This window comes from Eurosta solidaginis, chromosome 4 (assembly GCF_040869045.1).
Source record: "Eurosta solidaginis isolate ZX-2024a chromosome 4, ASM4086904v1, whole genome shotgun sequence".
NCBI lineage: Eukaryota > Metazoa > Arthropoda > Insecta > Diptera > Tephritidae > Eurosta > Eurosta solidaginis.
Window position 1 is genome coordinate 14569701 of NC_090322.1, and position 22989 is coordinate 14592689.

A 22989-nucleotide genomic window follows, 5' to 3' on the forward strand; every position below is an offset into this window, starting at 1 on the left:
ATTTGCGAGTGGCAGGAAGATAAATGAAATAAAGAATGGACAAGAATGAGAAGAAAAATAGAAGATAAAGTAGAAGAGAATGGGAAAGAGAGTGAAGAGAGCTTTTTTAAATGTTGGCAAGCCAGTCTTCGAGCAGATACTGTAGTCAATGAAGAAAGCAATCCAATCAATAACTGAATATGTGGCAAAAGAAAGGCGAGCAGAGCTCACAGAGTATATTAACTTTGATTGGATAACGGTTGGTTGTACAGGTATAAAGGAATTGAGATAGATATAGACTTCCATATATCAAAATCATCAGTATCGAAAAAAAAATTCGATTGAGCCATGTCCGTCCGTCCGTCCGTCCGTCTGTCCGTTAACAAGATAACTTGAGTAAATTTTGAGGTATCTTGATGAAATTTGGTATGTAGGTTTCTGGGCACTCATCTCAGATCGCTATTTAAAATGAACGATATCGGACAATAACCACGCCTACTTTTTCGATATCGAAAATTGCGAAAAATCGAAAAAGTGCGATAATTCATTACCAAATACGGATTAAGCGATGAAACTTGGTAGGTGAGTTGAACTTATGACGCAGAATAGAAAACTAGTAAAATTTTGTGCAATGGGCGTGGCACCGCCCACTTTTAAAAGAAGGTAGTTTAGAAGTTTTGCAAGCTGTAATTTGGCAGTAGTTGAAGATATCATGATGAAATTTGGCAGGAACGTTACTCTTATTACTATATATCTGCTTAATAAAAATTAGCAAAATCGGAGAACGACCACGCCCACTTTTTAAAAAAAAAAATTTTTTATTCAAATTTTAAAAGAAAATTTAATATCTTTACAGTATATACGTAAATTATGTCAACATTCAACTCCAGTAATGATATGTTGCAACCAAATACAAAAATAAAAGAAAATTTCAAAATGGGCGTGGCTCCGCCCTTTTTCATTTAATTTGGCTAGGATAATTTTAATGCCATAAGTCGAACAAAAATTTACCAATCCTTGTTATTAACTGTAACTGTTTTCTGTGAAAAAGGGCGAAATCGGTTGAAGCCACGCCCAGTTTTTATACACAGTCGACCGTCTGTCCTTCCGCTCGGCCGTTAACACGATAACTTGAGCAAAAATCGATATATCTTTACTAAACTCAGTTCACGTACTTATCTGAACTCACTTTGTATTGGTGTAAAAATGGCCGAAATCCGACTATGACCACGCCCACTTTTTCGATATCGAAAATTACGAAAAATGAAAAAAATGCCATAATTATATACCAAATACGAAAAAAGGGATGAAACATTGTAATTGTATTGGTCTATTGACGCAAAATATAACTTTAGAAAAAAACTTGGTAAAATGGGTGTGACACCTACCATATGGCGATATCTCGAAAAGGCGTCCACATATAGAACTAAGGCCCACTCATTTTTAAAATACTCATTAACACCTTTCATTTGATACCCATATCGTAAAAAAAATTCTAGAGTCACCCCTGGCCCACCTTTATGGCGATATCTCGAAAAGGCATCCACCTATAGAACTAAGGCCCACTCCCTTTTAAAATACTCATTAACACCTTTCATTTGATACCCATATCGTACAAGTAAATTCTAGAGTCACCCCTGGTCCACCTTTATGGCGATATCTTGAAAAGGCGTCCACCTATAGAACTAAAGCCCACTCCCTTTTAAAACACTTATTAACACCTTTCATTTGATACCCATATAGTACAAACACCTTTATGGCGATATCTCGAAAAGGTGTCCACATATAGACCTAAGGCCCACGCCCTCTTAAAATACTCATTAACACCGTTCATTTGATACTCATATCGTACAAACAAATTCTAGAGTCACCCCTGGTCCATCTTTATGGCGATATCTGGAAAAGGCGTCCATCTATAGAGCTTAGGCCCACGCCCTTTTAAAATACTCATTAATACCTTTCATTTGATACTCATATCGTACAAAATAAATTCTAGAGTCACCCCTGGTCCACCTTTATAGGCGATATCCCTAAATGGCGTCCATCTATAGAACTAAGGCCCACTTCCTCTTAAAATACTCTTTAATACCTTCCATTTGATACACATGTCATACAAACACATTCCAGAGTTACCCTAGGTTCTTTTTACAACATGTCATTTGTCTCCACAGCTCTCAACTGAGTATGTAATGTTCGGTTACACCCGAACTTAGCCTTCCTTACTTGTTTAAATTAAAGTTTCACTATTTAAGCCTTGTTTTTAATAAACGCCTAAAGTTTTAGAATTGTTTCCCGTTATTGCTGCTTTAACTTTGAGTACTGATGTTGGTTTTCAAAAATTTAGTACATTTTTAGCAATCATCTGAGTTCATTATTTGGTACTTTGCTATCAGATCTAAGTTGCTGTCTACATTTACAGATACATATGTATGTAATTCGGAACTAAATATATATGTATGTATTTATCCATACCACAAATGTCAATTCTTATTCAGCTTTGCTGAAATTGTTTTCTGCCGCTCGACATTTTCAATTTTTTGATTATTGCTCTTGGCCTCATAAAATTTAAAACACTTACATATGACCCTCACCTTTTTTCTCTCCGTCTCAATAAATTGAATGTCCTTGCATTTATATTGAAAATCATAGTCACGCACAATACATTGCAATATCCCTTTAATGCCAATTGTTTTTATTGTTTTTGTTTGGCATGTAAAATTGATAGGAAATCGGCTATCAACGAATTGTAATCTACTTTTGTTTTGACAAAACAGTTTTGTGTCAATAAAATGTTTATAAATGCAAACTCATTGCCTACCTTTAGGCGCGCTATATATAAAAATGTTTTTGTTTTAGATAAAATAAAACGTTTTATTGAGATCCGTTCCGTTACTTGAGACTGAGAAAGAAAAGGGTGAAAAGGTGTGTTATCTTTAGTAATTTTCGCTTTTAATGAAAATAAATTTTTATTTTGAATAAAAATTTTGTATGCATATTTTCACATGAAAAATCAAAGGATACGTCATACAAAGAAATTACATAAAACCCTACCTTTCACCAATTTGCATTTATATCACATATTTTCATAGTAAATAATATCAAGGATATTTTCAATGATTTGCATAATTTGTATAATTTCGCTGTATAAACATGCAGATGTCTAGAAAAAAAATGTATTATTTTTTAGATGTGTGTGGGAATCAATGTTAGTTGCAAATAAAGTTTTTATGAATGAGTCCGGATATGCGTGCTTTGCCCTTTTGTAACGATAACACTGTAGGGTTTTCATTGAACTCAAGGCCGTTTAAATGGAAACAAAGTTTCCACGTACGAGTTATTTATAAATACATGGAGACCACAGCTGAAGCCTTACCTTTTCATGTCGAATATTGAAACAAATTTTGGGCTGTCAATCAGATAAAAAGATACTGGGGGTTAAAGACCAAAACCCAAAGGAATTGAGTACAATAAAAAGGGGAAATTAGTGAATATAACTTGGAGATATATGTACTACTATTTTTAAAGTATTTATTGATTTATTCTACGGATTGATAAAATTTTAACATATCCTTAAGGCTAGCAGCTAAATGTTTTGTTCATACAAAAATATTGGCGATAATGTTGAAATGTACAGAATTCCGAGCACCATAGTGGTTTGTTGATAGGTTGAAAAGGCCTAGAAGAATTTCAGTCGAACATTTCCTTCTTTTTATTGAAAATCTTCACCATTGGTGATATTAGATGGCATGACAAGGGCACGATTAATGTTATCACAACAGACCTAACGTCCGACAACGAGCATATCTTGGCGGTTTTTGACTTCCAGGCGAAGAACATAAGATATCATTCAAGAATGAGGGGAAGGCCTAGACAGTTGTAGGGGCATTACAATATACACAAACGACTTGAAAATGGAAATGGAAATTGGTGCTGAAATGTATTAAAAACATCTACCGGCAGATCAATTATATCGACCTCCTGACTCATGCAGTGTCTTCTGTATAAGCGATAGAAAGAGCATCCAAACTGTGTCAGGATGGTACAGTCCCAGACATCGATATAACTAGCTTTGTCGACAGTCAGGCCGCATCAGAGGCATTAGAGTACAACGTGATAGTGTCGAGCGTAGGTGTCGAGAATCGCTGGCGTGCATAAGGCACCGAAATGTCTCCTTTTACTGGATATGGATTTTTCACTTCTAATTAAGTTTATCAGAGAATGCAGTACTGAAATTTGTATCATAGAGTTAAATTTGTTTCTTAGAAACACTCGTATATTTTATACTAAATAATCTTAACTAAAATTCTTCCAGTCTCTCTACAACAAAATGTTGTCATATCTGTACTTATACTCAAATTGTCAGCCACATTTTGTACGGAAATACAATAACAAGATTTTTCATTAAAAAATTTTACAAGCAATTGCTTGCAAATTGCCTGACAAATAGGCAATTGACAACTTTGGCAAAGGGTATCAATTGTGCCAAAATTGAGTGTGATATAAAACGCTTGCCTTCGTTTGCTGATCGAAATTTGAAGATAGGTTAGTGCCAAATGATACATAGCACTTATATGATGTTTGTAAGAATGGTGTGTTTTTATACATTACGGGAGACATTAGTACGTCAAAGCTTGCCGGGTCGTATCTCTCAGCAAGGCTTAACGAGGCTAATAACAATACACAAGTGGAAACGACGGCAGTCCTGATTTATCCAGCGGGTTAGGGGGTCAGAATATACCCGCGGTAGGTATGCCTGTCGTAAGAGGCGACTAAAATACCAGATTCAAGGGGCTGTGTAGCGCAACCCTTCAGGTAGCCAGCGCAATATTAGCTTCTCCAAACCCAATTGTCAACCTCACCTATCCGCGGCGAATCCTGTTTCACTAACAGACGAGGCTCTGGCGACCCCAAGCTCCTCATGGAACTTGGGGGTGGGGAGGGAGCGGATGGCCTTAAGGTTTAATGTGGCCACATAAGTCGTTCCCGAGATGGTCGGGCTAGCACCTTAATGGTGTTGTGTTACCGGAGCGTACCGGATCTGTATCCAGCACAGGACCATCACATCGATAACACTCCCCAAAGCCTTCGGGGAGCAACCTTATCGCTACAACAACAACAACAACAACAACGGTTTTTTTTAGAAATTCCTTTCGAGATTCTATCTATAAAAGCATAAGCTCACTTATGTAAATAAGATGTAGTGGGCATAACTGTAAGTGGCTCCTTAACAAACTTCAAAACAAACAAAAGCACATAAAATATTTAGTGCAGAAAAAATTGCATCTCCAACAATTATCAAAAATAAGTGGAGCAATAAAAAAAAGTCACACAAACGTGCATAGGATTTGTCGATGCATGATACTTTCGCCAGCAATTTTGCATACAAAAAGGCATATGAATATGTTATTTGAAGCAAGGAGCTACTCATAGATACTACTGAAAACTTGGCAAGTAGTCACATAACATTTTATGCACGCCCACACATACTGACATACACAACTACAAATGGCAATGCAGACAAGCCAAGCATGCTTTAGCTAGACAGTCAACAAATGATGCGACGTGATGTCACATGCAAATCATAACATACATATAAACCTGCATACAACATAAGAGTACATATTGAATAATTGATAGCTGTCAAGAACAAAAAAAAAACATATTTATATTGCCTAGACTTCCGTTTTATGAACACATACATATTTACATATCGACATCTTTTGGTGCGCTTTATTGGCACTTGTGGGTTGGCATGCATATTACGACTAGGGTTGTCAGATTTTTATTTCGGGTTCCCGGGACAAACCTCAAATTTGAGCCAAATTCCCGGGATTTTTAAAAATTTCCCGGGACATTTGAAAAATAAGAAACACCTATGTATTTGTATGGGTTGCTCATTCGGCGAAATAATTTTTAGATAGAATTAAACTTTTTAAACTCATTTATTTATAACAAATATTTTTATGAAACAGGCAAAGATTTAATACGTTTACTGTGTTTAATGCGAATTCAATATTCTATGGATTCATTTTCCAAACGTTATTTTAAAACACAACACTTCCCCATGCAAAATGAATATTTAGGGTGCGAAATGTCAAACATGGACAATACTAAGAACCACAGTACCCTGCAAAAATGCTCCATGTCATCTGACTAGTAATTTACGGTCATTGTGCCCGGTTATTGTAGTAGTCATATTCATAGTCACATTTGCATGGGTGAGAGTAGATTTTTGACCAACTTTTCTGTTTCGTTCCTATTAATGTGATCGTACCGTGTGGCTGTGTGAGTTTTTGGTCACACGATTTTTGCAGGGTAGGGATGAATTTTTCTTCTTTACATAGTTGCATGCAATATGCTAGCTGAATACAATCGAAGCCGCAAATATGGCCATGTTTCGTAGCAGATTAAAATTTTTTAATTTTGATATTATGAAAATGCCAGGACATAGTAGTTCCCGGCGGGACACTTCAAAATTTGTGAAGAATACGGGATGTCCCGGCCAATAAGAGACATTTGGCAACGCTAATTACGACTGAAAATATGTGGAAATATCAAAACTTGATATTTTGCTGTTGGAAAGACAGTTTCAGTCCAATTCTAGTGCAGTCAAGCGCATTTAAACTTGAATAAATTTGTTTGTGTGCAAATATATACATACATGTTGAGGTAAAGATTTAGCTGAGTTGATTTATCTTAATAATCACATGTCATATTATTTAATTAGTTTAACATGCAACATCAGTGTTAGAAGCAACCGACTGTGACTTGGAAATTATAAATTGAAATCTTGAATTAAAAAATTTTTTTTTTCAATTTTGTCTGCTCTTGTTAGCTAATTTCGAGTATTTTCCTTTTTCTCCTCTACAAGACATGTGTTGGCGATATGGCACAGCACGACTCTCTACATACATACATACACACATATCTTCTAAACCAGCCGTACTTATGCTATATCCGACTCATGCTTCCGGCGATGCTATTGAGTATGTTTTGATTAGAATTCATTGATGCAGCAATTTAAGTAGCAAAGGCAATTTACTTTATAACTGTTTGAATGGTAGTTGTGTAGATTTGTAGAGGAAAATATGCAGTGAGTAAATATGTACATGCAGATGTAAAGACAAAGTCACCCATATACATATATAACGTGTAAATAAAAAAATTTTAATTACTACCTTAACACAGAATTTAAGGCGAAGAGCCAATGCATTAGAAATAAATTTATTTGTACGCGAAGTTGTGTGCCATTTTTTTAGTATTTAATTACAAATGATTTATTAGTACTGGCTTAAATTTTTAACTTTTTTACATTTTACAAAAACCCAAATTTTAGTACATATGCTTAGTACTAGATTAGGTTAGGTTAGTACTAAGTAAGGTTATAAAAATTTTAGTATTTGTTTTAGTACTAAAATCAATCTTCGTACTAAAGTTTGACTAGGTTAATACTAATTATTGTTCACATTTTTTTATTACAAATATTTACGAAAGCTTTACTTAGAAATTTAGTACTAAAACTCTTTTTAAGTTTTGAATTTTCGCACACTTTTTTAACAAACTTTCAAAATTTGTTGAATTAAAATGCAATTATGAACTTCATTTCAAATGCTCTTTAAAGTTTTACCGAAAATTTCAGCTCAAATGCTGGGTGACTAATTTTTAAATAGCTTAAGTAATACAATTTTTGTATAAATTTAAGTTTTATTTGTATTGAAAACTTCAGTACATATTTTGGTAATAAAAATTTTACATTTTACAAAAAAACCCAAGTTTTAATACACATGCTTAGTACTATAAATTAGAACATATTTTAGTAGCCTACTTTGATATCAATTGTATTTTTGTAGTGAATCAGTGATTTTTAGTACTAAGTAAGGTTATAAAAAAATTAGTACTAAAATTTGAGTATTTGTTTCAGTACTAAAATTAATTTTACTACTAAATTTTTAAATATTCTTACTAGTATAATACTAAATTAGTACAAAAGATTTTATTACATATTGTTACAAAAGCTGTAACTAGACATTTAGTAATAAATTTTCGAGCAGTTTTTTAATAAACTTTCAACTTTCTTCGTATTAAAATGCAATTATGAATATCATTTCAAATGCTCTTTAAAGTTTTAGCAAAGTTTTCAGCTTAAATTCTGGGTTTCTAGTTTTATAAATAGCTTATGTAATAGAATTTTTGTATAAATTAAAGTTGTAGTTTTATTGAAAACCTCATTACATATTTTTAGTACTAAAAGTTTTACATTTTACAAAAAACCCAAGTTTTAGTACACATGCTTAGTACTATAAATTAGAACATAGTTTAGTAGTCTACTTTGATATCATATGTATTTTTGTAGTGAATTATTGATTTTTAGCACTAAATAAGGTTTTAAAAAAATTAGTACTAAAATTTTAATATTTGTTTTAGTACTAAAATCAATCTTAGTACAAAAGTTTTACATATTCTGATTAGTTTAATAATAATTAAGTAAAAAAGTGTTATTACATTTTGGTACAAAAGTTTTATTTAAAGGCTTAAGCTCTGAATTTGTGCACACTTTTTTAATAAGCTTTCAACTTTCTTTGTATTAAAATGCAATTATGAATTTCATTTCAAATGCTCTTTAAAGTTTTACCGAAAATTTCAGCTCAAATGCTGGGTTGTCTAATTTTATAAATAGCTTAAGTAATACAATTTTAAATGTAAGTTTTATTTGTAACTATTGAAAACTACAGTACATATTTTTAGTACTAAAATTTGATCATGAATTATTATACAAATTGTTTTAAAATCTTATATACCAGCACTTTGGTACACTTCCCATCACTGCCAAGGCATAATTGAAAAAGCATGTGAGGCCAGATGACAGAGTCCAGTCAAAATACAGATTACAAGCGTGCGTATCCTCTTTTCAATAATACGAGTAACCCTGTTATTCTTAAGTTTGTAAGGCCTACACTTGATCTTTGACACTTTTTGCTTACTTACTTAATTAATTGATGATCAACCGCTTAAACGGTTTGGTGCTAACTGACGCTAATTGGTAATACCAATGGAATTTAAATCGTGTTCTATCTGGTTCCTCCAGTGGAGTGGGACCGCCCTCGTTCTCTGCTTTATTAGGGGGTCCCGATAAGAATAAGATTAGTACTAAAATTTCCACATACATTCTCGAAAGAGTTGAGAGAAATTTTCAAAGGTCAATTTTTTTCGAGTATTTAATTTTTTCAAGAAGCCTTGCAAGTTCACTACAACACTAAACGAAGTTTTTTAAAAACAAAACGCTAAATTTATCTGAGACTCTGCCAACTAAACTGAACAATTAATTATCCTTTACGAGCATTGACTTTTACGCAATGCCACTATACAAAATTTTTTTAAATAAATGTATTTTTTTATATTAATACTTTAAAAAAATTTGTTGTACTAAAGTCTTAGAACATTTAACTAAAACATTTTCTTAAGAATTAAGTTCTGATAAATATCAGATCAGCAAAATTTTAGTACTAAATTTTTAATACATCTCAAGTACTAAAGTTCTTGTACAAATTCTAGTAAAAACTGTGTAAGGCTATTTACTTCTAAAATTGAATGCATATATTTCATTCAGAGTATTTTTACTTAAATTTGTAATTTAATTATTAAAACAGTTTACTTCAGTTTTAATGCAAATTTTAATTAAAAAATATAACGAAATCTTTGGTTAAAAATTTAAAAAATTCTGTGCTTATTATTTCTGTACTAAAGTTTTACTGCATATTTCGTTAAAAAAAGTTTTTACAATTCCAATTTATTTTCTTCGTAAATTTTAGTTTTAAAGTTTCGTGAACTGAACTAAATTTTTTATAATTGCGTTTAAGATTTTTGTACTAAAATTTTTTGTATGCCTATTTCGTTCAAACACTTTGAGTCAATTCAGTAGAATTTTTATTGCAAACTTTAGTGCACAATTATTTATTTTTATTCTAAAATTTTCCTACTTGTTTCGTTTATTTTGAACAGTTCTAATAAACAGTAATTATAGCAAATTTCAGTACTGAATTTTCTAATAAGCTTTACAAAATTTGTTTGTAATGTTGGTTAAGATTTTAGCATTAAAAATATTTGTTTACCCATTTCGTTCAAAAACTTTGGACTCAGTTCAGTAAAGCTTTTAACGTAAATTTTATTACAAAATTTTCACACAAAATTTTAGTACTAAATTTGTTTGTTTTTTTTTTTTTTGCAAAGACTGGTACTTTTAAAACAAAATTTGTAGTACTAAAATTTTAGTACACACATTTTTCCTTAAAAGCTTTGTGACTTACACTCGCAAATTTTTTAAAAATTTCAGTCCATATTTTTTGAACTAAAATTTTTGTAAAACTTTTATCACTAAAATAAAAATGGACACTTTCAGTCTATGTGAGGTCTTTATTAACCGGCCATTTCAACCTAGAGTTCTGCTTAAAAGATATACATATTTTGACAAGCACTGAATTCAAATTTTAATAAGAAAAAATGTTGAAATATTAAAAGAAAACTCAATAAATGGACGAATAATATCAGTTCTAATGTAAATGTATTATGAACGCTATATATCAAGCCAATGCTACGTAGGAGGCTTTGATTGACCGTTTTTTAATTAAACTTTTTCTTCAATAATGAAAATGCGTTTGCTGTTATATTTGTCGCTAGTGTCGTTACTGCTATTATGGCCCGAAATGTTGGTTTCAAAAAATTTATTAATAAATGTTACCCATACGACATGGTGCCTTATAGTGACACTGTACGAATATTGAGTTGATATGTTCTGCTTCTAAGCGCCGTTTAGGGGAGTCAAATACTAGAAGCCCTAGTTAGCCTTATTTCCATATATTCATACATATTTATGTATATATGAGTCATGTTTACATTTCATTTTCTAACGCGCGGGGTTTGCATATCAAAATTCCCTTCCATGTTGTATAAACTAGAGATGCCACGAATAGTGAATTGGCCGAATACCGAATATTCGGCAACGCTGTCGGCCGAATATTCGGCACGAAATACATGCTTGTCTGGGCGCGTTAGCTGGATTAAGACAAGTGGACACCTGTTTTCCTGCTTGTACATAACAGATCATGAAACTTTAATAAATCTGACAATGGGAACTATTGGAACAATGTATCAAACTCCTCAAACCATTCGAAGAGATTACAAAAATAACGAGCTCAGGTATCTGTTGCATCTCTGAAGTGATTCCACATGCAATAAATTTATTAAAATATCTGGGAAAAGCAGAGACAGCTGAGAAAGTACCAAATTTAGTAACAATGAGATCTTCACTGCAAGGCGAGTTTGAAAAGCGATTCAGCTTCGATGAAAAAAACAAATATCTGGTTGCTGCTTTTCTGGATCCTCGCTTCAAACCGTGTTTCCTAAGATTGGTTCAAGCAGAAAGAGCAAGACAAAAAATTCTTCTAGAAGCCCTGAAAATAGTACCGATGACGATTCTTCTCCAATTCGTAAGAAAAGAAGCCTGAATGAAAATGATAGGAGTACTGAAATACACGACAGTTTCTGGAACAGCTTTGAGGAAGTCGCTACAGATAATATGCGAAATGCTAATGATGAGGAGAACGTGGAGAAGAATGCTGTGGCTAAGTTTAAAAGTTTGCTAAAGTTTATCTTTCTTCTCCTGGAAGTAGCGTGTATAGTGAGACCTTATTTTCTGATGCTGGTAACATTTACGATGAAAAGCATAATCGTTTACTACCCAAAAATGATGAAAAGCTTATTTTTGTCTAACATAACTTACCACTGATCAATTTTAAATGCTAAAGTGTTGTAATTTGGAAATAAGTACATAATTTTGAGTAATATAGCGTGTCTTTTTTACATGATATAGTAAGTATTATTCGGCCGAATACCGAATAGCAAAAAAGTGGCCGAATAGGCCGAATACCGAATAGTTGCCGAATATTCGTGGCAACTCTAGTATAAACACGTCTATCTTTCAGCTCATCAATTCAATAATGCTACGAAAATTGAAAAATTGCCATAGGCTGATTAAAACAAGAGCAACAACAGCAAAAATAACAACAACTAAAGCTGTTATTAGCTGTGTGAACGTTAGTAGCTTAACGATTTCATTGGATTGTTTTAATTAATAAAATATTTGCCTTCGATTTATGGTTGTGCGGCTGATGTGGTTAATGGAGAATGACTTGGTTGTGATGATGTGTTTACAAATATAGCAGCAATTTATGTATATGTAATATAAATGTATACACATGTATAGGACAGTATGGTGCTTTATACAAATATTAATTTGTATATATTATTCGACATAAGCATATATATTTTTATTATTGAATTTAAGGAATTTTAGCTGAAATGTAAATATGTTTTCTATTTAAATGCTCTTCTATGGCTCACCCCTGAATTTGTCCTAGTGATGGATAAGTTTTGGATGAACTTTCATTAACGTTTCGAATGTGTACAAATGTGTATATGCCTACATATATATTCGTTATTTAAATGAGCAAAGTATTTGTTGTTTAACGTAATTAATTAACTTTATTAGCTGTGGAAGGCATGAAATCTAATACGAGTTTTATTGATTTAGTTGGCTATAGTTTAGTATTCTAATAAAATTATTATGCATGTTTCGGTTTTGTCTAAAAAAATTAATTAGTCTATGTAAACATTTAGTTATACATGGATAGGTTAAGCTTATAAATTATGCCATTAACTCTTTTTTTAGCTACTATCTTCTTAGTTAGTTCTTAGTCACATAATGTTGTAGACAAGTTTCACAAGAATGTGAACTTCCTATGCCACTGTGCCATATTAACCAACAGAAGGCTTCCATTTCCTAAAACTGATTTTGTGCACTGCAGGACTTTCGAACTATAGCGTATTGGACCGAATTGATTTTTTTTCGTACGTCTGCAGTTAATTGAAAAGTCAACTGAAATTAGTTTATTTATATTTAGTTATCAAGTAATGCAGAAATAACCACCTTGCTACTTGCCGGCTATTGTTTCGGCAAAAAAAAAAAAAAAAAAAACTGCCCACTAGTTGACTAATTTACGAGATTCCAAAAGTAACTCACTATAAGTTAACTACAAAAATGCTGGTATTAACTGGCTGGAAAATCATACAACGTTGCCATGATAACCACCGTAACAGGGAAATCAAAAAACTCAAACCGAAATAATTTCCAAATTCATTTGCCCGCTTATCGAGTACATTTGGCTCTTCTCAAATTCATTTTCACATTTCTCGAATACATTTGCCTTTTCTCAAGTTCATTTGCCCATTTCTGAAATACATTTGCCTTTTCTCAAACTTCTTTGCCCATTCCTCTAAGACATTTGCCTATTCCCCATTTCTCTAATACGTTTTTCTTTTCTCAAACTCATTTGCCCATTTCCCAAATACATTTGCCTTTTCTCAAATTCATTTACCCATTTCTCAAATACATTTGCCTTTTCTCAAATTCGTTTGCCAATTTCTCGAATACATTTGCTCTTTTCTCAAATTCATTTGCACGTTTCTCAAATCCATTTGCTTTTTTTCTCAAATTCATTTGCCAATTTCTCGAATACTTTTGCTCTTTTCTCAAATTCATTTGTTTATTTCCCAAACACTTTTGCCGTTTTCTCAAATTCATTTGCAAATTTCTCGAATATATATGCTCTTTTCTCAAATTCATTAGCCCATTTCTCAAATACTTTTGCCTTTTCTCAAATTCATTTGCCCATTTCTCAAATACATTTGCCTTTTCTAAAACTCTTTTGCCAATTTCTCGAACACATTTTGCCTTTTTTTAAATTCATTTGGCCATTTCTTATATACATTTGCCCTTTTCTCGAATACAGTTGGAAAAGGCGTAGTCTTACACTTTTCCGGCTGGGTTGTTTGAGGCCCTCAAAATGTTACTCATACGCCATGTACAACAGTAATACTCTTCGATTTACGACAGCTTTTATTAGTGCTTGTAATTATTTATATGGACAATTTACGATTTGAGCCCATTTATAAGCCTAAAAGAATACTATTTACATGTGGTCTTATACACACACTCATATAGATTTACACATAAATATTTTCAACATAAAGTTCCAATTGCATTTAATACGCATTGGCCTTGCACTCATTTTAAACGCTTGACAGGCTGTGTCCTTCTCCTTGATGCAAGCGAACTGACTACAACAACGTCGCAGCTGCGGCCACTTTAGGCCACTTTGGGACTCGTAGACATAGTCGATGTGGTAAATAGTATGACAAATGCATACCTAGCTACATATATAGATATTTACTTTTTTGATATTCCTAAGCGACTTTATTGTTTAGCAGCTTATTTTCATTGCCATTGTTTAGAAGATTTTTTTATTTTTTATTTTTTTGCGGTGCTTTGCGTCGAGTTTTTGTAAGCTTTATGATTTTCAAAAATTTTGTGGTTGTGTTTGTGAATAGATATTTTACCTTTACCTTGAAAAGTTACTCGACCTAAAACGCATAGCAGCCTACGGGAGGTCGAATTGCGTAAAAAAATAAAAAAAAAAATTAGAGAGCTGATGCAAAAAAACCTGCAGTTGATATGACGACTGTCAACTGAGTGTCAGTTGCAATGGACACGCCTACATTATGTGAGTGTCATAAGCGCATATTTAGGCTGTGTTTATAGCCATGTACAACTTTCACAGCCAGACAGTTGCAAGCATTCACAGAACATTTGTTTAACATTTTTAGTGACCTGATGCATACCCCGCACACGCACACACACACACCCTTTGCTGTGAGTGTATGTGTAAGTACATGGTTGTGTTTTTTCCCAACATTGTCAATGTTATTTTTTTAAATGCTCTTCTCTGGTATTTTGATGTGAAAAAAGAAAATATATTTACTTTTGTCAGCGCACTCTTTCTCCTTTTCTCTCTCTTTCACGCTCTTACATTGTCATTTGTATTGCATAGAAACGCTTGTTCAGCATTTGTATGTGTTTGTGTGCATATTTGCTACGAAACCTTAAACGATTGTAAATAAAATTTAATTAAAAATTTAAAGGCATGCGGTGACAGAAACTGGGTAATAAAAAGGCCGCATGTAAATTGTGTGTGTGTTTAGTGTGAAAGGATGCTACATAAATTTAATTACAAAAGTTTAGAAAGTAAAATAGCTGAACACGAACGCAGAGGTGTTATAAAAGAATACCTTTTGTTGACCAATCAAAATTTAATGACTTTCTCTCAGCCCATGAGAAAAGGTTATGGCATTGGGCAGCATAGAAAAGGAGCTCTCCAGAGTATGAAGTAAACACTTTTTTTCATAGTAGAATTTAAAAAGAATGACGAAAAGAAGTATGATGCCACTGAGAATTATTTAATAAAAGCAGGTTACGTTGAACTGGCCGGTCCATGAGGACCTCACATAGACTGAAAAGTCCGTAGTGTTACTAGAAGTTTGTTTTAACGACCAAACTGAAAAAAACCCTCACAAAAACCAGGATCTATGTTATAAAATAACTCCGTCCTCTTGGCAAATACTAGAAGCTTCCTAGGATTTAAGCCACTTGCTGCTTCTAGATCTGACAGCTGTATCACTCCTAATAGCTGGAGTCTTAGCCTGGCAAGCGCAGGGTAAGAGCACAGAACGTGCTCGATCGTTTCCTCCTCCAGCCCGCACTTCCTACATCTGCTATCACTGACCAAGCCTAATTTAAAGGCATGTGACGCCAGAAGGCAGTGTCCAGTCAGAATACCCGTCATGAGTCTACAGTCCTCTCTTTTTAATGATAGAAGCAACTTTGTTAGTCTAAGGTTGTAAGACCTGCACATAATCTTCGACACTTTACAGCACCGCGCTTGAACCCGCGCTTTCCTGCTTGGTCGATCATGTGCACCTCTCGCCTTCGCTTAATTTGGCCCAGTCTAATTGGGATGTCTACGGAGCAAGCTTCAAGGGATGCGCCCTTTTTAGGTAATTCATCCGCTTTTTCATTCCCATCTATTCCCATATGCCCTGGGACCCAATATAGATGTATGCTTCTACCTGTCCCGATTCTCTCCAGGGACTGCTTACACTCGTAACACGCATTCAGATGCTGTGGTATGCCTTAATTGCTGCTTGACTGTCAATATAAAAGTTAACACGATTGCAGCTTGGGCTATTTTCTTCCAGGGTTTCTACTGCTTTGGTCACGGCTACTATTTCCGCTTGGAAAACGCTACAGTAATCCGGCAGCCCGTAGGATCTGCTTTTTTCCGGATCAGCACAGTATACCGTAGACTCTACTCCTTTTACTACTTTGGAACCATCTGTGTACAGATATATCGCCTCATATCATCGCCTCTTCCGCCACTTGAGCACCCTTGCGCCAACCGTCCACCTCTATTGTGTAAAAGCAGTAAAGAGAAAAAACCTCGGGGCTATTCGAATAATGAGTTGTATTAATATTATTAGTAAGCCTGCATTGATCCCTTACCCTTATTTAGATCTATTGTGCTTGACCTTTCAGCCTATTACTATAATGTGTATACGTACCTCTCAGGCTTTTTACTCCATATAACGAAGGGATTAAGAGTCATATCACCTAGATCGGAAAATCTCTGCCTTGTCAGAGCGACGGAGTCCCAGAGACGACAGATTTGTGTGGATTGGATAGATTTAGCTTATTTAGGTGATATCGTAGGTAACGTTGCCCCATATAGCTTAGATTAATGAGTTTGGCTGATACTCTCGTTACTAGGAGTATAAACAATTCATCCTGTCTTTGCCCTGAGCATTCAATCCAGTGTTGCCTGAACTGCTTGTTTCCCTGTTACTTATGATTTCTCTACTGAATGCCTTTGTGAGTCCACAGAAGGGCTCTGGAGTAGTGTTAGGAACTACTTCGCTACAGCTGAGGAGTGTTATGGCAGAGTTTAAAGACATGACGAAGGTGACAAGCTAAAAAGTTTACTTTTACTCAAAAATGTATTAGCGAAGTGGCGAAGGTAAGTTATGAGAGTCAGGATGTCTAATTTTTCTGGAAAATCTTCCAAGAACATTTTTGTCACACTAGAGTCTATAGAGAAAATGTTTCTGCTGAGAAACAGTTACGACGAAAGAAAGGACTATGCAGCAACGAAGTAAATATTTCATAACTACTTTTGAATTGATGTTCGTGTTATGCTCTTTTCTGTCACTATGTGTTTTAGTAGAAACCTAGAGCTTTGCGACAAAGTAATCTTATTCAGTTGAGCAAGTCACAGTTTTGAATGGAAATATGCAGCTCCCGAAGTAATAAAGAACACGTTTAGTCACTATTATACTTGTACTGGAACTATTTGCAGTGAGAAGTAAGTTTTTGTACATCCTGCACGATGTTTTGCAGAGTTGTCTGGTCTCGGTGACTAGGTAGGCTGAGTCATAAGGACTGCCGATCAATCATGGAAAACCGAAATTGGTCAACTCCGTGAGCCGCAAGTTTAAGGCGCCTGATCACTGCATGGTGGTCCAAACGGAGGTTGCCGTAATTAAGGATGCGGTGGATGGAATGATGTACAGTGCTACTACGGAAAATTTAACAATCAGCCCGGCAGCCAAGCGGCTAAGCCCTAAGTTCAAGTCTGGTGCGATCGCGGGTGGCATGGGAATGCCTGACCTCCTTTGCGGTTGCGTCGAACTATTTTAATATAAATTAATATAAATATTGCCTGGGAGCCGCGATATAGCAAAATATCTGGCAACTGTCAGGCGGGCTTCCTAGCGTGCAGGCGAACAACTGAAACGAATATGGATGGGTTTAGGGAATGCGGAGTAACACTGGGCACCAACGATTTTTTAATTATTTAAATTTTTTTATTTTATTAATACGCTTCGCAAAGCAACGCTGGATGGAGACTACATCTTGCAGGGTAGCGAGACTTTTTGTCCGGAAGTGGTGCTATCCAACGGTCTGCTGAAACTTTTGGTCTCACCAAGGCTCATCTATCAATGGTTATTGGGGCTTTAGGCAGTCACTATCGAATGGGAATCCATGCGGAGCGTCTCAACATACTCGGAGCCCCCTTGCTCTTGCTGTAGCTGCATGGATGGTTACGCGGAAGAATCTTCGATACACTTGTTGTTGTTGTTATAGCAGAGACACAACAAATTAAATCGGGTTACACTGAGATGACAGTCCTTGGTCGGGAAAAATTCCAAGTCGCTCCGGTACATATAACCGACTGCCTTGGGATGCGTATTCTAAATCTAAATTGCTTCTATACACTTCATGCTTGGCTGTGCAGCTTTTGCCAGAATTGGACGAAAGGGTTTCGGTCTCGACTCACGTTTCACAGTCATAAAATCAGTCGTATTTGAAACTACATCGGTGCCACGCAGCGGTTCCCTAAATAACTATAGCCTACGTCAACATTATCTTTTGTGGTATAAAAACGGGTCTGCATGTTGTCCAAGTGAGCTTTCCGTGCCGGGTTGCTTCCACTGCTATACAAAAGATGTCTGCTTCTGATAGAAAATATTAATTCAGTGAAGAGAAGAATTTTGTCACAATAGTATTTAGAAAAACTCTTGGAGCTTTCCGACAAGAAGTTTAATGGTTTAGTTTGAGAAGGGTCATATATAACTCGGAACTTTAAGAAAAAATAGTAACAAATCTCCCCCATTACCTCTTCTCGTCCATCTTCGTCCCTCCTTACACCACTCTTCTTCTCACCCTTGCTTTCCTTTTCACTACTTCGCTCTCTTTAACTCTGTTTCTGTCTCCCTCTCCAGATCTTTTTATCTTTGCCTCCCCGAATTGATCATTTTGTAAAGGCCGTGATTCCTTTTGAAAGTCCGCTTTTACATTATTTTTTAAAATCTTCGATTTCAAGTCTGCATTGACATAAGCGAAATGGTGAGAAGAGAGTAGAAAAGTCCAACTGCGTACGTTTCGTCAAGACAATCTAATTTTGTCTTGCTAGTTTTTTTTCTTTCTTCTTATGTAGGTTTTGTTGCATTGAACTGACAACATTATGTGGCGGAGAAATCAAAATGAAATGTGATTTAATGCTCCACGTTTGAATGTTTGGTTCACAGCGAACAAACACAAAAACTGTTTTTTGGAAAAAATGTAATTTTCGTTTCGACAAGTTTGTACTTATCAGAAAGGAATTAATTTTGTTTTGATCAATCGAATCCTTCCTTTCGTAAATTCTATTACATTATGTTGAAAAAAGCCATACCACACAGCTAAGCATAAAAACGTTTTCAGATCGAATTTTTCTCTGCGTTATTGCATTAAATACGTACTTAGCCGTTTTACTTTATCAGATCGCTTGAACTAACAAATATTTTCTTTTTTCTTTACAGCTACTCAACTCGCTTTCAAAGAAAACTGACTTCTTCATTAAGGCACTGCATAACAAAAATGGAGAAGAAAACATGGAAATTAATTTCGGTGTGAGAAAGCAGATGGAAGACTCACGCACATTAAATAATATTTAAACTTCTCAAGCCAGAGAAAAAAATATTGAGCTGACACTCATAGGTTCAAGCAAACAATGTTTTACTGCTCCCCGCAGGAGACGAGACCTTATAGTGTGTTTAATAACGAAGTAAATGCAAATATATCAACTGAAACAACAACAATCACATCAACAACGCGAACGCATGTCAAAAACGCAAACGTCGAAAGGAACGCTTATCAAACGATCGATATACGAAAATTGGCAGCCACAGCGACGCAATTAGAAGCAGCGACGGCAACGAGTAATGGGCAGCATAACGCAGAAGAAGAATCAGCAGCGACGTCTCGGGGAGAGTAGAACAGAGCGAATCGCACTGGAAACATTGGTAATAACATACAACACAAAAACAGCAACAGCAGTGGCGGCTATGCAGCAGCAACACGATCAAGGTTAAAAGCAGAAATTGTATTAGCAACAAATGACTTAACAACAGCAGCAACATTAACAAATGAAAAACTAAAACGAACACCAATTGAACTAGCAAGCACAACAATAATAAACGATACAAAAACGGCAACGACAGGGGCAGCAGCAGCGGCGGCGGCAACGCTGCATATAATGCATTCCAAAACGGCTGTGGCCGCGTCGGATAATGGCATGAGCGGTAGCGGTAACAGCGCTAGTGCTACTGGCGCGGTTGTGCTCAATATCGGTAACGTAAGTGAGGGGCAAGGTGCGCTACAGCGCCATGGTAGCACGCGCAGTCATAGCAGCGCCGGCGGCGGCACTCAGCAGCGTTCAGCGCGCGGCAGTGTGAGCGCACGCAGTCGAAATAAGCAAAGAAAAATAAGTTCCTCAAGTGCCAAGAGTGCTGTTGATGATAGTACAGCAAAAACTAAAACAACAACAACAAATAGCTCGAAAACTCCAACTACAACACAAACAATTAATAATCCTACTAGCAATAAGTTAAGCGAGGCGCCGCCCTCAACAACGCCACAGCCCACACGAGCAGGCAGCAGCGTACAACGTTCGAATAGCAATCGCAGCTCAAACAAATCAAACACCAATCAGCGTCAGCAAAATGGCAGCGCTGCCTCAACGCAAAACCTCTCGCCACAACAAAACGGCGACGCGCTTCAATCGCAGTCATCGTCATCACATTCGCGCTCACGTTCGCGTTCACAGCAGCGTAGCGATGACGAGCGCGGCAGCCCGCGTCATGAAACACGTGATGCCACGGCGGTGAGTAGCACACGAAAGCGACGCCAACATGGCAGTCGTCAGTCATTATCAAGCATCGAACGCGGCCGCAATGTCGAGCGGCCTAAAAGGCGTGCAGTCGATGATAATGATGCAGATTCCTATACATCTTCTACGGGTTCGAGTTGTAATGGCTCGTGCAGTTCGGATGATGGCGATTCGAATAGCTCGACATCGAGTGGTGAGCCGAATTTGCCCTATCCTGGTTTTCCGGAGATTTCGTTTTGGATTTTCACGCAAGACTCGAAGTTGCGCAACTTTTGTTTGCGTCTTATCACTAATCCATATCCTTTTCAAAGAGATGATTATAAATTTAAATTTTTTATTTTTATTTGAAGGCTGAACGAGAGGAGTAAGTAATTTATAATTAATGCCTAAAAGTACGCAATACAATTTTAAGTAGAGCTCTTATGGAACTATTTTTATTTATTTTGTGAAAATGAATTGCAACATTTCAGGTAGCACCGCAATCAAGCAAGATGACGTCAAGTTTAAGCCATGCTTTTTTTTTCTAAAATGAGCTCTGGATTTTTCAAATAATAGGTGGCGCTAGTATCAGGTTTGTGAAACTTCAGAAACAGAAAGCCAATACCTCAGCAAGGGATAAATATATAGTAGTGGAAGGGCAAGAGCATTTTGACGATGAGGCAGAAAAATCTCAGTCGCTGAAAGTCCCACTGTTGCCAGTTGTATTGTAGATGCTTGTCGTTGATATTGCGTGGCATACATATTATGTATTGCTTCAAGGTAGTGTAGTTTTAGGCGCAAAATTACGATTGGAAGGTGAAGATTTTACTATAGTGGGATGTAAATAGAATGAATATACTTGTTTTTTTGGTTGCTATACGTAGAAACATAAATATTTTTTATGCGAAACTATATTATTGGCCAACTATCTCAAGCCAAATGTAATAAAGAATTAAACTAATGCGGCATAACCCTAAAGTAAGCCCAGTGTCTTTACTTCCGCAAACGTTTTCGACTTCATCGTTCGCGAAGCGTGGTGGCTAGAAGAAAAAAAGCACTCAAGCTTATTGCTTTCCTCCCAGAACTCACGCCAAACCAGCCTCCTCCCACGCAAACCCGAAATATATTGCAATTACTTAAGCGCCTGAAAGAGTGCAGTAAACAAAACGTATATTTTTTTGCTGATTTTCAATGCAAAAAATTTTATACTACAAGTTGTTGTTTCCGTATTCAAATTTTTTTCCAACTTTAAGACGCTCAAACTAAACAAAAGCCATTGCTAAGCGCACAATAGAAAATCAAAGAAAATTTTAAAAAAAGAACACGTACTTTAATTTGGTTGCAAAGCCAAAACAAACATGCTGAATGTGCCTGTATTTAGTGGAATTTTCTTCTTTTTTTGTATGAATCTGTGTGTTGTCGGACTTTCGAAAGCAGAGTTCCCCCAATAAATCAAACAAATTAAAAGTTAATCAAAAACAATTTAAGCCAAATGGTTGAGATAAAGCGAAGATATTTTAAAAGTGTGGAAGAGCAAAGAAAGAGATATTTGATGAAAATGAAAGCCTTTGAAGAAGTGCAGACAAATATGTAAGAATTCGACATATCCGCTTAATTGATACGACTTAAATTGATGCTGTTTTTGTCCAAAAAATAACGACAGTTCAAAAAAACTAGAGAAGAGGTAGCCTTATCGAACAGTTTTATATGCAGATAGGTCACCCTGTAGTTTAATCGTATACGAGCTCGAGATATCAATGCATACTGTAACGAATTTATGGAAATGCCGCTTATATGAAACGTTCTGCTAACGTTCGACTGTTGCCAACGCCAAACTGTTGAATAAATCACTCCAATGTTCAGTATTGCAAACTGGTATTTATTTAGATTACTTTGGGAGTAGTACTTCACAATTATACTTCACAATCAATAGCGTGTTTAAATCAGAACTGGTCACTCAGCATGCGCTGCTTTTATACTCTTCGTTGCTTCGTTCGCATATTTCTCCTAAGGTCTAGATGTTTCACCTTCCAGAACTTTTGTATCTCCTAGCTTGGTTACCATCTATATACATGTACATTTGTAGTTTATGTTTATCTTATAGCCATATGCGGGTGCATGTGTGAGTAACTACTTCGGCTGACATGTGTTTGTGAGTATCGCTTCGTTGCATCATTTGTATGTGTGTTTCGTGTCAGAAAACCCTCTACACCTGGAAACAGGCGGTGTTAGGAAAGTCGCTTAGTTGCCCCGAGGGCCATCTGTCCTGAAACAGACAGCAAGATATCAAAGGAATTCCAAAGTACTAGCTGGCAGCCACGTTGTGGTTGTTGTATTAGCGATAAAGACACTCCCCGAAGGCTTTGGGGAGTGTTAT

The 22989-nt window shown here is 35.6% G+C and overlaps 1 protein-coding gene and 1 long non-coding RNA gene across 2 annotated transcripts in view; both read left to right on the top strand.

Moving 5' to 3' along the window:
• Positions 1-19472, top strand: part of LOC137249114 (uncharacterized) — a 154862-nt gene extending 135390 nt beyond the window's left edge. Inside the window, exon 3 of the long non-coding RNA XR_010952251.1 lies at positions 19285-19472. This is a non-coding gene — a long non-coding RNA (uncharacterized lncRNA). The remainder of the gene's footprint in view (positions 1-19284) is intronic.
• A 269-nt stretch (positions 19473-19741) lies between these two features.
• The window catches only part of Ca-alpha1T (Ca[2+]-channel protein alpha[[1]] subunit T), a 259303-nt gene continuing 256055 nt past the window's right edge, over positions 19742-22989 (top strand). Inside the window, exon 1 of the mRNA XM_067780304.1 lies at positions 19742-20929. Within this exon, the coding sequence (XP_067636405.1) occupies positions 20001-20929 (929 nt within the window). The 5' untranslated portion in view covers positions 19742-20000. The remainder of the gene's footprint in view (positions 20930-22989) is intronic.